Here is a 16,269-nt window from a genome sequence, read left to right as displayed (position 1 = left end):
GGTTGTCAGAGAATCCGCCTTTGCTCTCAGCAGAGGTCAACAAAAGACCAAATAATACGAGAGTGAAAGCAATCGAAAGCTTCTTTGCCAAATGATCTCTAATTGACCCTTTCTTCCTTGTGGATCAGTCGTATGATTTTGGTGGTGCCTGTCGACTTACCCACAATTCTACCTTTAAAAGCTTCTCTTGAAAGTGGGGCTACTTGAAAGAAGTGACCATTACCTAAACTACAATTGTGAGAGAGAGAGAGAGAGAGAAAAAAATAAGTCAAATCAAATTTTCTCCTCACTGACTTACATCTATCAAAAGCAAGAGATAATTGATTGCATTTATCAAATAAGAAAGGAAACATTGTATTCAAAGAGTGCAGAGGACATATAATTATAAAAACAGGCATTGGAGAATTGCGGCTTGTGTTTCTAAAGGAATTGTGCATTGAAAAAAAAAAGATTCTGATCAAGATCTGACAGCGTTTCGGTTTCATTTATCAGTGCTTCACTGTAATTTATTCAAATAATTACGATGCCAGATGCCATCCCCTCTTTAACCATCAAAACAAACTACAAGCTTTGTCCCTCCCATGCAGCTGAAGAGGTGTCATGTGAGGCAAGCTTTCCTTTTCATTACGGATACGATTTGAGCAACATGCCATATTCCACTTTTGGAAGGAAGTCAAGACAGAAACTGACAGTATTGTTCTAGTATCAGTGTAGAAAAAAACAACAGGAGAAAACAAACAAAAGCTTTGGCACTAAGGAGCTGTTCCAGGGATGATAACAATACAGAAAAAAAAAAAAAAAAAAAGACGAGGTGATCAATGCTGTTCTGGATTTTGATAACACATTGCTCATGCCTTAGACAAATGATGGAAATTCTTAAGGAGAGAGGGCCTGCAATATGCCAAATATGCTCCAAATTAGCCTTCAAGAACAACTCTCAGTGTGTATGCGGAAGCTGCGCGAGTAAATAAAGGGCCAGCATAAATTACCTTTGGATGTCAATCGTGATAGCACACCCTGTTTTCTTTTTGTTATCGTGTCGCCTATTCGTCTCGCTGGCGGATGACATGAAATGAAAGTACTCTCTCTCTAGCACCACCAACAGTACTCAGAGCGCTTTCTGACACTTGAAAACGCTACGGGTTCGTGAAACCACAGCTGGGCCCCCACTGATTGGCTTGCACACGGGCTGCCACTAAACTTTCACTGCTTGAGGAGTTGTCTGTGCCGGGACAGGTGGTGTTTATGCAGATGAATGAACACATTACTGTGTGCTCTTCCTTTTGGTTTAAACATTAGCGTTTCGAATGTGACAAATCAGATGTTCATCTCCTGCTATATGCAGCCATTGTGTATGCTGCTGAGAGACCTTTGTATATGAATTCCTGGAGGTGTTGATGTGCACACCCATGAAGTATGGACAACATATACAGTCATCTCAGACTGTGATATATTCAGGGAATTCTCTTTGAATGCCTTCATTCAGGCACGCGTATACTGGAGTTCTTTTAGTTTATATTTTATATACACCTCATATTATGGCAGCTGTATATTTGAATGGGAACTTTAGGTAGATAGGTAAGTAGGTAGCTTGGATGAGTAAGCTGAGTGGAAACGTAGCTGCTGAGCTTGAAAATAGGCATTGTGAACATCCCTGCAATTATCTCCTTATTATCACACATCTCTTCTGTTATATTTGGGCCTCGAGTCGCTTCAAAGCAGCGGATCACTGACAGTAAATGGAAACCTCTAATGACACTAAAGTTGTCTTGTCTATGTGTTGGAAAACCTAAAGGTCATACAACAAAATCATTATTTCTATCTGTAGATGTTCAGACAACTAATTTAGCCTCTGTGGGGCTCCAAGTTATTATTATTTAATTAATGCAATGAATAACTTCAATCAATAATCCAATCAATTGAATGTCAGAAATGCCCGTCGCAGTTTCTCAGAGACATGCTGTGTCTTTTGATCAACAGTGCAAAGACAGTTCAGTATTAACAGACACACTGAAAATATTCACATTTGGGTTTGAAATGTTGGCATCTTGATTTTAAAAAATAAAAAAATTTAGTGTCAAACTTTTTATATACCTAATAACTGGCCTATCATTTCATCCAGTTTAACTTTTTCCAGAAGACCACATGTTCCCTACATTTAACAGATCAACTACAGATCAACTTACTTAATTATTGATTGATGATATTTGATTTTAATTCTACTTTGTGCCAAATAAAATTTAGAAAACACAATAATACAGTATCATAATAGTATCATGTTATCTTTTTTTTTATCATAATCTTCAACTATCACACAACCATATCTTTAATGGTATCCTTATTGGCTTTTTCATGACAAAGTAAACTATTCTGAGAGTTGATTTATTCTGTATACACACATAAACATGATCAGGTTTGAAAATCTTCTGAAAAGTGCATCAAAGTCATAAAAGGCATCTGGTGTAATATGGTGCAGTGTTTTACCAGATATTGATTTCTTTTCTAAAATAAAGTCCAAAAACAGATAAAAGCTTGCTGCTTGATGAGAAATAACAGATTAGACAGGACATTTATAGACTGGGGGCCACGACTTTATGAAATGTTTGCTCCACTTGCAGCGAGCTGCTTTGTTTCTGTGACACTCTGTGCTGTGGGTGAGACACTAAAGTCCCTATTGTCTGAGTCAACTTGACCTGACCTAGCTGGTTAAGCTGAGGCATTGTGAACAGCAAATCGCTTCAACTAGGGGGGTGTCTGCTTTGTGTGGCTGTGGGGAAAATAACCTTATAAAAATCCTATACCCATAGTTAATGCAGATAAAGACCTGTTTTGTCCCTGGAAAAGCTCTGTTTATTTCCAACAGCCAGTGAAAAACTACAATTGTTTCCATGTACCATTGTGACTCCCTTGGCAATCTGATTCTTCCTTATCCATTTAGCAACACTTTTAGCAATTCTAATTGTTTATGCACACGCATATGCCTCAGTTTCTCACCACTTTATGAGTATGATATACAGACATATGTCTGCCTATGCATGTGTTAATAATACAATCAATCCAATTCTTGCAGGAGGTGACGGTTGTGAAATATCAAGAAACACAGCGCCAATCAACAACTTGCTTTCTGGCCTGAAGCCCGCAGCAGTGAAGTGGTGAGAGGGCCAGACAGTGCTTAGCACAAACTCCTAATCACATTTCACCACTCGGCAGGCCTGTGCTTGCACGTCGCAGGTACTTGTAAACTCCTATCAGTCCTTCTCTTCGCACCCAATGTTGCTCTCAGTGTCACTCTTCACCCAGTTGATCTGGAGACAGCCTTAATTTAAAAATGTAATTAACTGTGCCACAACACAACCTCCAGCAAGTACTCGCTGCTTATTCTTGTGATTCAAAACAAAAACAAACAATGTGATTAATATTCGCCTCTCTTCGTCATATTGTAAAATCTAATCCAGCTCCAGTCTTGTTTAGACAAGATTTCTTTTGCTGCTGAGGAGATATCATTTATCATTACAGTATGAAGTTGATTGTTATTTACACAGAACTCTTTAGCAATAACATGAAACAAATCATCTCTGGAGTAATTCCATCACTCTGTAACATTTGCTTTATTACATGTATGACTCAGCTGGCCTTTAATAGATGTGTTGTTTTTTGAATAATCAGAAATGACAACTCTAAAAGACGAAATTTTTGCCAACAGCTGTCTTGGCTATGCATCTTTACACATACAATTACTCACACACACACACATACACACACACACACATACACACACACGTGACGGATCAACCGTGAAAACTATCAAAAGCAGTATTACTGGTGGTTTAGTCCAGACCAGTCCAAACTTGTATGATTGTCTGAACTGGGCACAGCTCTTGTTTGTGGTCTCCCACTGCCTGCAGAGTGGGCACAGAAGGGGGACAGCCTATTTCTCCCCATAGGCCCACTACCACCTCTTCATTTCCTGCTGGACCTCACCAATAGACACCTCCATGACTCTAATTACTACAGCGTTAGTTGCCGTTCCAACAGCAGCAGCAGCAGTCGTCCTCCCCAGCAGCATCATATCCCTGCAATGAACCACACCGCTAATTGTTCCATTACATCAACAATAACGCATCTTAGGAAGAACAAAAGATTAAAAAAAGAAAAGAAAAAAAACACAGGGGTAGAGACTAACTTGACATGCTAGTTTTCATTAACCCTGATCTTTCGGTTCTTTCATCATCCGCCCTCCTCCCCATCATCTTGCTCGTACAGGGTGGCGAAGCACTCAAATTATCCACAAGCATTCCAGCTATCACTAATTATCCAAAGAGTTCCTCATTAGGCTATTTCAAATCCAACCTTAGATCAACACTTACTCAGACCTCGGGGATTCTTGATTCCCAGCAGCGGTTAAATAAACAATCAGTTCAAAGGATCAGGTATTCTCTACTTTAAGAGGAGAAAAAGCCAAGGGTAAACAACTGCTCATTTTAAAAGAAATGACTCCAGCGGCTCTCTGCCATGGATGCTCCAATCTATAATTCATTTCGCCCAAATACATTCGACTTCACCCTTAAATTGGGTCATTAAGTTATGAAAAGGTCTAAATACAAGGGTGCTGGCTTAGCCCAGACTAAAGCTGGAGCTCTCTGCTGCCTTTGCTCTTGTCTTAAAGCTGCTGTAGTCAGTATTTTATATTAACAATCAGTCATATACACTGACGTTTATGTGATGTTCAAGTTTAGAGGTTACCCTCAGCAATGTATCTTATGTCAGACGTTTTGCTTGTCAACCCTGCAACTAACCAGCTGGAGGAGCACACACAGGGCCTCAGGAGTCTGTTATTTTTCTAAGGAGCTGGTGGAGACCAAAAACAGAGCTAAAATGAGTGAAAATTAGACTTACATCTGTCTAGAGGGGCATAAAAACACATCTGAATGAATGCTAGTGTTGCTGCATGTGTATACTGTTTGCTAACATAATAATTTTATCAATGCAAAAGCTAAAAATACTATACTGTATGTCAGAGCTGTGTTGACAGGTCTTTTCAGCTGTTCCCACGTGGTCCAAAATTTTGTTATTTTAGGTTTTATACCAAGCAAAAGTGATCTCCCAACACGGGGGTCAGAAGCCCAACTTTTTCCCTGCATCTTTGCTTCTTTCTTGAGAGAGAGGGGTTGCATGAAGACATAGCCCGATATTGAGCAGTCACAAGCAATACATGTGGGCGCTGTACATTGTGTACATTTATTCCAGTGACATGACAAACAGAAGTGCAGTGAAATTATATTTACCATTAGGTTTCCATATTGGGTCAATACTCAACACCCATGAGGGCCAGGAAACAATCCAAGAATTGAGTGCTTGAAAAGATGTTACCAGAGTACATCTTACATTCTCCTTTGCTTCCCCTTCTAGAGGCTGACCCAAACACCAGTCTTTAAACATGCTCCTTAGAGAGTTTCTGCTACTATAACCAATCACAATACTAATGTGCAGTAATTCCAATTGCTTCTCATCCCCCATCCTCCTGAGCACACTCCCTTAATGTCAGCACTGTGCTCTGTGAAACACCACCAGAATTTGAGTCTGTCACTTAAAATATAATGCCGTCAGATCTGTTACTTTAACCTTGAAGCAATTAGCTGTTGCTGAGCCATAATGAATCCTGACATCACTCCGCTGTGATGAAACCCCTAATTGCTCTGTAAAAATTGAAGCTTTTGACATCACTGCTGACAGACTTTTTTCTTCTAGGTTGTGCGGTCGCATGTGACGGCGCCTGGTTGAAACTTGAAAGGTAGCGGAGCTTCTCTGCCATCAGCTGTCCTGTCACTTGACAAAAAGAGAGAGGGAAGCTGGCTGGATTTGCTGAAATGATGAGGCCATTTAAACTATGATATGTCGCAGCTATGCGGCATCATTCAGCAGGACTGTTGCTGATGTCCATGTTAGTCTAGGCTCAGCCGTGAGGTGGGTGTTTATGAGATAACTTACAGCCTGTTCACTGGTTATTCACTGCTCTTAGCAACCAAACTTTAGGAGCATTTGTAGTTAGGGAAAGCTAAAAAGCTTTTTGTTTAATCACAAATACTCCCCACCATTAAAACATCATAGGAACTAGAGTTTTATTTTTTAATGTTGCCAGTTCAGAGAGTATGGCAACTGTGTGCACATAATTAAATCTGTGGCATTAAAAAGGTTTGACTTATGTCCTCCAACCTTGGATTTTCACACAGGCCGGATTTTAAAGTAAATCATAAGATAAGTGACACAATAAATGGTAAACTAAATGTAAGTCCATTTAAAATATGATAAAACAAATAAAGGCAGGAGCTCTCAAAGTAAAATCCATTTTTGGCCCAGTGTTTTACAATATCGGCTTACAAGAGGTTTATATTAATGAATCCTAGCAATTTGTGATTTAATAACTTCATAAATAAAAACAAAATAAACAATTAAATGTTTAGTGTGTTTAATATTCAAGTAGGCTAAAGCCTAAAATGCTGCTTCTTAAGAATCATAATGCCTAATGTGAGTGTAGTATTGTATCACAGGGTTAACGTCTATATTAATGCTAAAATGAATGCTAATTTACACCAAGAGGTTTGCACACAATGATGTCCATGCTATTTGAATTTCACTAAAAAAAAATGTGCAGCCTATTTATTTATTTTCAACTAATACTTCAAAAACGATTGAGCAGGTGGATTCCACCACTTCATACCCTCTTGCATGTTATGGAAGCTAACACATACAGCATGTTCAGCACATGTTCAGGTGTTTTTTATTTTTATTTTCCAAAGAGTGCTTATGATTGGGAAAATAGTCACTGAGAAAGATATTAATGCTGACCCTTTACTAACTCCAGTTTCTTTTTTTTAGGCTGGCTTGTTTTATGTTCTGGACTAGGACCAGTGTGTTCCAACCTGATGCTTACATGCGTTTGACTGGCAAAACGAGCACAGGCTCCAGTGTGTCCATCTGATGCATGTTTCCAATTGAAGCTATAATTTACAATTGGAATTATGCGACCTGCCTGGAAAGCGCTGCTGGTCAGAGCATTATTATGCACAGCGTTAAATTCACCTGCAGGCTCTTAATGAAGAGGTTTGCTGCAACGCGCATCAACGCACAGTCAGGCGTGGGGCCGGTAGACAGCAGCTGTTCAAAACACTATACAAGATGTATAGAGAACTTAGAGGGAAGATTTTTTTTTTTTTTTTTTTTTTTTTTTTTGGTGGAGGGGTGGGCAAGGAGGGTGGGGTTAAATTTTGTGTTTAGTGAGTGATGTAGGAGATGTGATAATGAGAGGCCAAGGAGAGCAAGTGTTACCTCATTATTGTAATGAAAAAGATATCCAACCATTACATCAGATGGAAAAAGTGGCAATTAAAGTGCCCAACAAGGTTCCTCAAGGCAAGAAGAAGAAGAAAACGACTCTCTAAAGCCCATCTGTTCTGGATAATATGCGCCATGTAAAAAGAAAGGCCTAATCCTCTTTATTCAAGCCTGCTGCCCTTTTTTTTTTCCACCGCTGATTGTGTTTTCTCAAGTATTGCTCATCTTCACAGAAACTCTGTTTGGCCCCAACAGTTAATTCACCCGGAGTTAGAGTCCAGATAATAAATAAAATATAAAAAAACATATTGCATCTCCTGTCAGGACAGTTTGCAGATGTCGAGTTTGGGTTTTAATCAGACAACAATAATAAGTGGCGCGTTTAAAACATTTAATTACGCGTTAATTTAAAACGATAAAACTACAATTAATGCACATCCACGCTGCCAGAGACGGAGAGCATAACAAATGGGAAGAAATAAAGCCAGTCAGCCTCACGCTGCATGTTTAAGTCTCACTGTGGCCCAGTTTAAACCGACTGCATTTTAGCGGCACGGCTTCCAATTTAATTTCAACTCTCTGATTATAGCAGCTCCCAAAATGACCAGGTAGTGTGACTATTAATCCAGCAGTGCTGGATGGCTTAGGCCATTATTAATGAATTGGAACAGCCCGCACAAGCGCCGACACCCCCACCACCCCTCCCCACCCGCAGAGTGCAATAAATAAATAATGCTGTAGAAGTCATGCATATGAACAACATGCGTCGGCAATATACTGCAGTAATGGGCAGAAGCTGTAGGGTCAATATGGTAGGCTAATATTTTTCCACACTGGCGATATAGGCGAGCGCTGTTTTCGCAATCATATTCTGCAGCCCGACGAGGTCGCACACTATTATCCACAAACCCTGAGATGTAATGAGAATTGATATTATATTTAGTGTAATTAGTCTGAACTAGACTGTGCGTGGAGGAGCGCGCCGTGGCCTAATTGTGCTGTAAACACTGGAGTCAGTAATAATTCTGGGGCCTATCTCAGTTATTTGGTTAAAAAAAAAAAGAATAATGAAAAGAAGAAGAACGCGTTTAATGTTATTTTAAAGGCACGGTCCAGGCTGCAGAGAGTGGACGCAGCACTAAAGGACACAGAGACGTGTCCATGCGCTGAATGATAAACAGGCCGCATCAACATGTGTTGAAGTGGGAAGAAGCAGCTCAACTCCACCCGTGTGGATGTCCGCCGGGTTCCCTGCGCTTTGCTTAATGTAGATATGATAAAATAAACTCAATTTAAAAGATCCGGATTGTATTAAAACGCAGCATTGTGTTTTTCCCCCTTAATATACGCGCACTGAAAATATCAGCAAGAGAACAGTTGAATAAACCCTTCAACTCTTTAGGTACATGAAGAATTCAAATGTAAAAATAAATATGTAGGTCTCCTGAAAGGTTTGCATGCATTCCTCGTGTTTGTAGCCCAACAAAGGTCAATTTGGCTCACTGTAATAAGCATTGGGTTCAAAGAAAAGAAATCCAAACAAACAAGCCCCGAGGCGTTAATTCACACGGAGCGCCTCCCCGCCATATTCTCCCGGGTGCGCGCTTATGAGAGGCTAAGTAAAATCAAAGTATTGAGATAGCATTTAATTTCAGAGCCGGGCCGGTGTTTGCTCAGTGCTGCTGCTGAACCGGCGTCACGGCGCAGTGGAGACACAGAAACCGCGTAGGATCCCAATAAATCATCATTTAGACACAGCGCTGCTGCAAAAATAAATAAATTAATAAAGAAAGAACTGTGAAAATGCAATTTTTAGAAAAGGTGCTCGATCAGGATGATGAAAAAACTGCACATGGTGTGAAAATGTGGTCCAGCTAAATTTAAATGGCACCGGAAAAACACCCTAATGTGCAGTATTTTGCTTGTAAACTTCCTGAAGTGAGAGTTCACTCACGGCTGTTGGTTATTGAGATGGAGCAGATTATCAGCACTTTAGCTTAGTTTCGGGGTTTTTTTTTTTTTTTTTTTTCTTGCAGGCTTCTTCTCCTGATCCTGCGCCTGGACGCTCACGCTGAGATAATTCAGGCTTATTGTCTGCTGTGCTCCCAGGGAACAGCTGCTAAGCCAAGGCCACATTCCCAGTACACCGGACTCATGAAAACCATTCATCCCACCACCAATCAGCTGCTGCGCATCCATATGTATATGTGCTGGTAAACAGGAATGGAAAAGGCGTGGAAACGGACCTCCAGCCAGTGATCACCGGTTTGAAACTAAATTAAAGATCGTCCAATTTAAAGACCAGATGCTCCTTTAGGGAGATATTTACGTTGATCTATTTATGTCATAAAAATTATGTCAAAAAAAAAAAAAAAACTAACTAAAGGGGGCGAAGTGACATCATGTGGGTCATCCACCATGAGGAGGACGGCGGGCCAAAATGTTTTAATACTAAAACAAAAAGCCACACGTTGGTTTCTAATTTAGAAAATTCAATTAAATTGTACAACATAAATCCGTTGTTTGGGTAGATCAGCTCCTGGTGTGGAGCTTTTCAATCCTCCTGCTCTGTGAGACTCTGCATTAGAATGAAATTTCAACTGCGCTTCAATTAGTAGCATTACTTCTTTATTCATTCATTCTTCTCCATCTAATAAACTTTATAAGTTTATTTGCTAATGTAAGTGTATTTGTACAAAAGACAAACAAACAAACAATCAGACATGAGCAGTCCAGGTGGTCTGTCTCGGCCCGGACAGAAAGTCTTTTAGGACTGGACTTAGGCTATTTGGGCCTATATTAAATACCTCCTTTACCTCTGTAAAATGTCTTTAAATGTGTCTTTTTTCAAGGGGTGGGGTCGGGGGGGGGGTCCAGTAATGTGGTTCCGATGCAGTTACTCACATCACGTGTTCAACCAGGGTTCTGGTCATCGTCTTATTTCGCGTTTTATCGCGGATGCGGTGTCCCGGGCATGGGGTTAGACAGGGGGTTTAGTGCCGGTTGGCCCCCCGGCCCGAGGCCATGAATGAGCACCCTCGGGACAAGAGGTCTCTGGAGGCTTGGATGCGGCGTGGAAGGAGTCCGGTACATACTGCTGTACATGGCTGCGGCCGCCGCGGCTGCCGTCGTGCTGTCCACGGTGCCCAGCAGGCTCGGGTGGTAGAAATAGGGCGACGGGAACATCCTCTGTAAGGCCGAGTAGTTTCCTGCTTCAGCCAGGAGCTCTAGTCCCACCGCCGTTTGCCTCTTCCACTTCGTCCTGGAAACCAGATCAAAATACAACCGATGAATTATTTAATCACAGCGCGCTCTTAATTCCCCAAACGCCCCGTTAATTGGGATTCAGAGGCCTCGTTACTGCAGCCACGAATTCAGCGTTAAGGTTTAATTAGGAAAAAGAGAAGGAAATATCAAGAGCAGTGAGGAGTCCTCCATGTTTATCTAAGCACGCTTTTCTCACACCTGCATACGAGTAAATGTTCTGCAATGAGGTATTTAAATAAACCTTTATTTTGAAAAGCGTCGGTAAAATGTGTTTTGAAAAAAACGACAGATTTTTTTTTACTCAAAAATTAGTTTAACTCAAATATTTACTTAAAAACATATCGTACAACATACAATTAAATATGAGCACTCAGTGTTTATATATATAATGTAATCAATATGTTAACAAATATCTGTTTTGATCATTTTTCATTCAAGTTATTTTTGTTTTGTAAAACGCATCTTGACGTGACAATTCAAACATGCAGCCTATATTTTATTCAGCAGATAAAATAAATACATAGAAGCTACATTTGCTGTTTGTTTTTAACAAAATTGCTGAAAACCATCGAGTCTTCAGTGACAACAACAATTCCAAGTTTCCACTTGTTGGTTTTGCGCTGATTAGAAATGTCATGGAGAAGGTTTGAATACAGGGAATTAATAATAATTTAAGAAAGGATCGAGCATAAATGGGATCCAGACATGGAAGAAAGTGGGGCCTCTTTTTTTTATAAGGCATCTTTAACAACAACAATGTTTTCCACTCTTATTTAAACTGATGAAACCTTCTGTTTTAACGCAGCAGCGATAAATCGAAATGTGGACTCTGCGCTTCATGCTGTGTTTGCTTACCGTCTGTTTTGGTACCAGGTCTTGACTTGTGTGTCTGTCAGGTTGAGAGCCGCGGCCAGGTCCATGCGGTCCTGCACGCTGAGGTATTTCTGTCGCTCGAAGCTCCTCTCCAGCTGGTTGAGCTGGTGGTCGGTAAAGGCTGTCCGTGCTTTGCGAGGTTTTTTCGTGCGCACCGGTGGACTGTCTCTGCTACTGGAGATCTCCCGGTCGCCTTCTTCTTTAGTCCCTGAACACAAGGCGGAGGAATTAGACTAGAGCTTCTACTTGAGGCCCGAGAGGACACATCTTCAAAACATGCTTTAACATCCTTTCAATCCTGAGCCTAAAGAACTAAATGAACAGTCTCCCTGCGTCTAGTCAAACTTTCACTAACTCCTATCTCACAAATTCAAGTGAACGTGTAGCAGAGAGCAATGAAAAGAAACGTCGGTCTATTCATCACCTGAAGTTTTCTGTTTTCTTTTTTTTTTTCCTTTTCTTTTTGGGGGGTTTCTTTTCCTTCAGAAAACGAGAAATCAATATGTCAATCCGTCTCTATTTGTAGCTGGGTTTCAGTGCTCCATGATCCCCCCTCTAGGAAGAACAATAATCTCTCTAATTGACCCACTAGGGAGGCCCCGCGCACGGGGAAGATCACCAGCCTTACATCTGTTTTCACATCTATTAGACTAATAAAGCAAGACGAGACTAAGACAAAGAACCAGACTGTAGAGATAATAATTATTATTATTATTATTATTATTAAAATAACCTCCACTTCATTGTTGTCTCGGCTACATGTGCAGCCTTTAATAATCCACCTGCTCTACATCCAGCAGCCTGATGTAATAATACAGGAAAGTACAACAACAAGGCTGAACGGCATCTTTCTGACATGAAGCGCGTCTGGTGCCCTCACCTTTGCATTTCATTTCACTCTGAATGTCGTCTCTTTTGTCCAACTTGCTCCCGTTTTCGTCTTGTTCCAACTTGGGCCTGAAGCCGTCCGGAGCCGTGGCACTTTCTGGTTTTGGCGTGTGATGGGGTGAGGATACACTGGTGCTGTAAGGTGCGCAGGCTGCCAGCGGTTTACTGTCGCCTAAAATGTCCTTGATTAAAAACGAGGAGGTGGCAGTCCTCGGGGCGCAGCCGGCCCCGGCGAACGGCGGCTGCTGCTGCTGCTGCTGCTGAGGAGACAGCGGCAAACTCTGCGCCTGGTTGTGGTGATGGTGGTGATGCTGAAGGCTGTCCTGGACCAGGTGCGCATCGGCGCCGTGCTCCATGGTGACCGAGATGGGGGACGAGGGGGCTGTTCCCACAGTGTCTATCTCCGAGCATGGTGACGGGGTAGCCTGGCTCCTGAAATCCGCTGTCCTGCTGTCGCCGAGCCGGAAATCTCCGTTCATTAGCACGGGGTTACCAGAGTTAGAGGCGCTGGATAAAATAGTGTCTATCCCAAAACTCGACCCGCTGGATCCTTCCATATTAAGAAAGGAGAGGTGAAGTCTTCATAACAACAGCGAGACGCTTCTCCTCCGGTGCAAAGGCAAAAGAAAGTCAGCAAAAAAATTAAGTCGGAGTTAAACGGGGAGAAAAGAGTTGACAAATAAAAACCAGCAGAGAAACGAAATCCACGCTCGGGTCGGTCGCGCTCCAAGATGTTACATTCAGTGAAAACGCGGAAAAGCGAAGTGCGGGTCTGCGTAGTCCACGTCCCTTTTTGTGTTTGGATATTGAACTTTGTGTTAAAAGTTGAGGCGTATAGAGAGATATACATAGGGCTGACTCCTCGACATCAGGCTCCCCCTTTTTGCTGCTAATCGCTCCAGTGTTGCTCTACAATGACTTCCTATACTGACGTCACGGCCCACGGCGAGGGGGAATTAATATTTTCTCCTTTATAATAAACACTCGACGTCTTTCCCCTCTCTCCTCCTCCTCCCCCCCCCCCCCCCCCCCCCCCCCCCCCCTCAACTACACACCCACCCACCCAGCACCACCACCGGCACCGTCCTCAGCTGCCATTGGCTCCCATCCTGAGCGGCTCCGGCTCCTCACCAATCAGCGATTTGTTTCTTTATCTAGACAGTTCAAGCCGAGCTCGGAATTGAGTTTAATATTAGCAACAGATCTTTAAAACGAGGAGGGAAAAAACAGGTATGTGCTTTAAGGCTGGAAAAAAGACTTTTTTTTTTTTTTTTTTTTTAATGAAAAGCAGCGACAGAAAAGACAAAGTGGAAAATCAGAAAATCAGAGATGTAATTACAGAGAGGATCAAACCCAGAGTGGCAGCAGCAGCAGAAGTTGCAGCAGTTGGCTAAGAGAGGATAAATGATGACATTTACTTCCTTAAAGATGTTGAAGTTCAGTGGCTCTTTCCGGAATCGTTCCACGGAATTGTTAGACTTTTGAAATCGTTTCTAAAAAGAAGAAAATTTGGTGCCACAGTTAGAGTTTGACTCATTTTAGAGTTCATTCTGATTTAAACAAACAAACAAACAAACTGAAAAGCAGCCCCCTCGACCGCGTCCCGTGTCACCGGATGGCTTCTATCTTTTCTGGATATAATCAGAGAGCCGCAAGGTCGACATATTTTAAACACGGGGCTGAGTGCTGCTGGTGACTGGCATGACGGCGCATCCTGTTAATAACATGTCATCCTAATTAGTAAAGTCATTATGAGGTGCTAATGAGCGTTCAAAGGTAGTAGAAATTCAGCACTTTCTTTTTCCCCTCCTCCCCACTCCGACGTGGATGTGAAGGATATGGAGGAAAAACGTGCAGCTGACAAAGTGTCTGCAGAGAGAGGCGCGCGCACACACACACACACACACACACACACACACACACACACACACACACACACACACACACACACACACACACACACACACACTGTGGATGGTGTCTGTTCATGGGAAATGCCTACTTCGCACATACAGCTCAATGTATGCTCCTGCTCCAATGAGTGTGTGAGAGAGAGTGTGTGTGTGTGTGTGTGTTTTCTTATTTAATTTTTTTTTCACTGGTGGACGTGTGTTATTTCCTACAGATGGATTTGTTCTTGCTCCACAGCCTCCACACTTCTTCCGGATATTTGGGAGTGAATCATCGAATTGGGTTTACCTTATTATTATAATTATTACTATTATTATTATTATTATTATTTATTTATTATTATTATTATTATTATCACCAGTCTACTACTTTTTTCCTCTTCGCCAGCAGGTTCATGATGATGTGAGATGGATGAAGATTTTATTCTCTCCTGGCCTGTAGGTTTGTTCTTGATTTATTTATCTCTTAAAATAAAAACTAGTCGGATGTTTTATCAATTAATAAGCGATTTATTTATTGTGCATTTTTCCTATTTTTATTCCGCAGTTTTTTAAATGCAACACATTTGTCAAGAACTCTATTGTAGGGTTAGTAATTTAAAAAAAACGACTTTTTCCTCTTTTATTAAATTACTTATGTCATGTTTTTATCTTCTTTTCCGTTTCCTCAGTTAATAGAATTCTACAAACTCCTACAGGATTGCAAATAAAAATAAAAATTACCTTTTAAACAAGTGAAATGCTTCAAAGTGTGGATACGCTACATGCAGAATTTTGTATAATCATAAAAATAGATTTTTCACATCAACTTAAATATTTAATGTTCAGCTAATTTTTTTAGTTAATTACATGAGAAATTATTGGACTTTTAATTTCAAGAACAGGCTCCTTTTAAATAGAATTTAAACTCTATCAGACATTAGACGCGCAGTAATTCATTGGTGGGTTTTAGTTCAATGTCTTCAAATTAATTGTCGCCTAATTCCAAAGCAGAAAAGTGGAAGCTTTTCTTTGTCTAACTGCGTCCATCTGTAGTGTGGAGACGAGCTGTGCTCCTGCTGCATGAGACGCAGGCGAAGTGTGAGCACAAGGCGGCGACAAAGCGAGGCCACAGTGAGCCGGAGTGAGGATCCGGCGCAAAGGAGGCCTCACACGCACCGACTCCACGACTCAGTCCCACGACCTGATGGGAGATTTTTCATTAAGCAGTCAGCAGCTAGTGGAGCTCAGCTTCAACCACAGTGACAGTCACAGACACAGGACTGGAAAAAAAAACAACACCACCCAAATAGAACAGACACCATCTCCAGAGTGGAGAGCCAATTAGAAGATCCAGTCCACATGCAGCCTGTAATCAGGCCTTTCTAAAACCCGCTCCCCCTACAAATAGCTCCGATCAGATCAAAGCGATGTTTACGCGCGTCAGTCACCGTGTGGACATCATCAGAAACCACGGACCATCCACCGCTTTATTAGGTTTCAGGCGCCGCAGGAGCAAAATGAATGCTACCAGTTAGGGAGTCGTCTTATTGGCCTCAGCTGATGGTCGATGATGGGACAGTGGAACAGTGGCTGGCACCATATTGATTCTCCAGCGGCTTTGCGTGTAAGCTGTCACTTCACCGCTGGCGACCTTTAGGTTGCACAGTTGCAGCGTTTACGCAGAGACACCCCGCGTTTAGACTGTCAATCAGTGCGGAGGGAGGATGCTGGACCAGAGAGGCGCAGCTTAAGAAAAAGGAAAAGGAAAAACCCTGAGAGGAAAGGTCGTTACTCAGAGAAACGCATGTTAAACAGGCTGGTTGGATCCTCCATGGTTCATGATGATCACACAGTAGATGTGATTCCTTTTTTTTTTTTTTTTTTTTAACACTGTGACCAACGTCATGAAAAGCAAGATCCAATCAGAACAGATGAGAGGCAATTGAGGAATCTGAGGATTGGTTTGAATGAAAGTATGCAGGTGAAAACATATTTAGATATGTTTAAAAAATTAGTT

The 16,269-nt window shown here is 41.6% G+C and overlaps 1 protein-coding gene across 1 annotated transcript; it reads right to left on the bottom strand.

Annotated features, from left to right (window-relative positions):
- Positions 1 to 10,281: 10,281 nt before the first annotated feature.
- barhl2 (BarH-like homeobox 2) lies at positions 10,282 to 12,917 on the bottom strand. The gene is made up of 3 exons (XM_026346124.1): positions 12,353 to 12,917; positions 11,455 to 11,680; positions 10,282 to 10,594 (listed from the first exon to the last, which is right to left on the bottom strand). The coding sequence occupies exons 1-3, from the start codon at positions 12,915 to 12,917 to the stop codon at positions 10,282 to 10,284; spliced, it is 1,104 nt and encodes a 367-aa protein (XP_026201909.1).
- Between the last annotated feature and the right edge of the window lie 3,352 nt (positions 12,918 to 16,269).

The sequence above is a fragment of the Anabas testudineus genome, chromosome 4 (genome assembly GCF_900324465.2).
Source record: "Anabas testudineus chromosome 4, fAnaTes1.2, whole genome shotgun sequence".
NCBI classification, from domain to species: domain Eukaryota; kingdom Metazoa; phylum Chordata; class Actinopteri; order Anabantiformes; family Anabantidae; genus Anabas; species Anabas testudineus.
This window is presented reverse-complemented; position numbering and strand designations above follow the sequence as displayed.

Coding starts and splice junctions, on each gene's coding strand:
- barhl2 (XM_026346124.1), bottom strand. CDS start 12,917: ATGGAAGGATCCAGCGGGTCGAGTTTTGGGATAGACACTATTTTATCC. Junction 11,681..12,352: donor GAGTGAAATGAAATGCAAAG/GTGAGGGCACCA, acceptor CCTTGTGTTCAG/GGACTAAAGAAGAAGGCGAC. Junction 10,595..11,454: donor ACCTGGTACCAAAACAGACG/GTAAGCAAACAC, acceptor TCTGGTTTCCAG/GACGAAGTGGAAGAGGCAAA.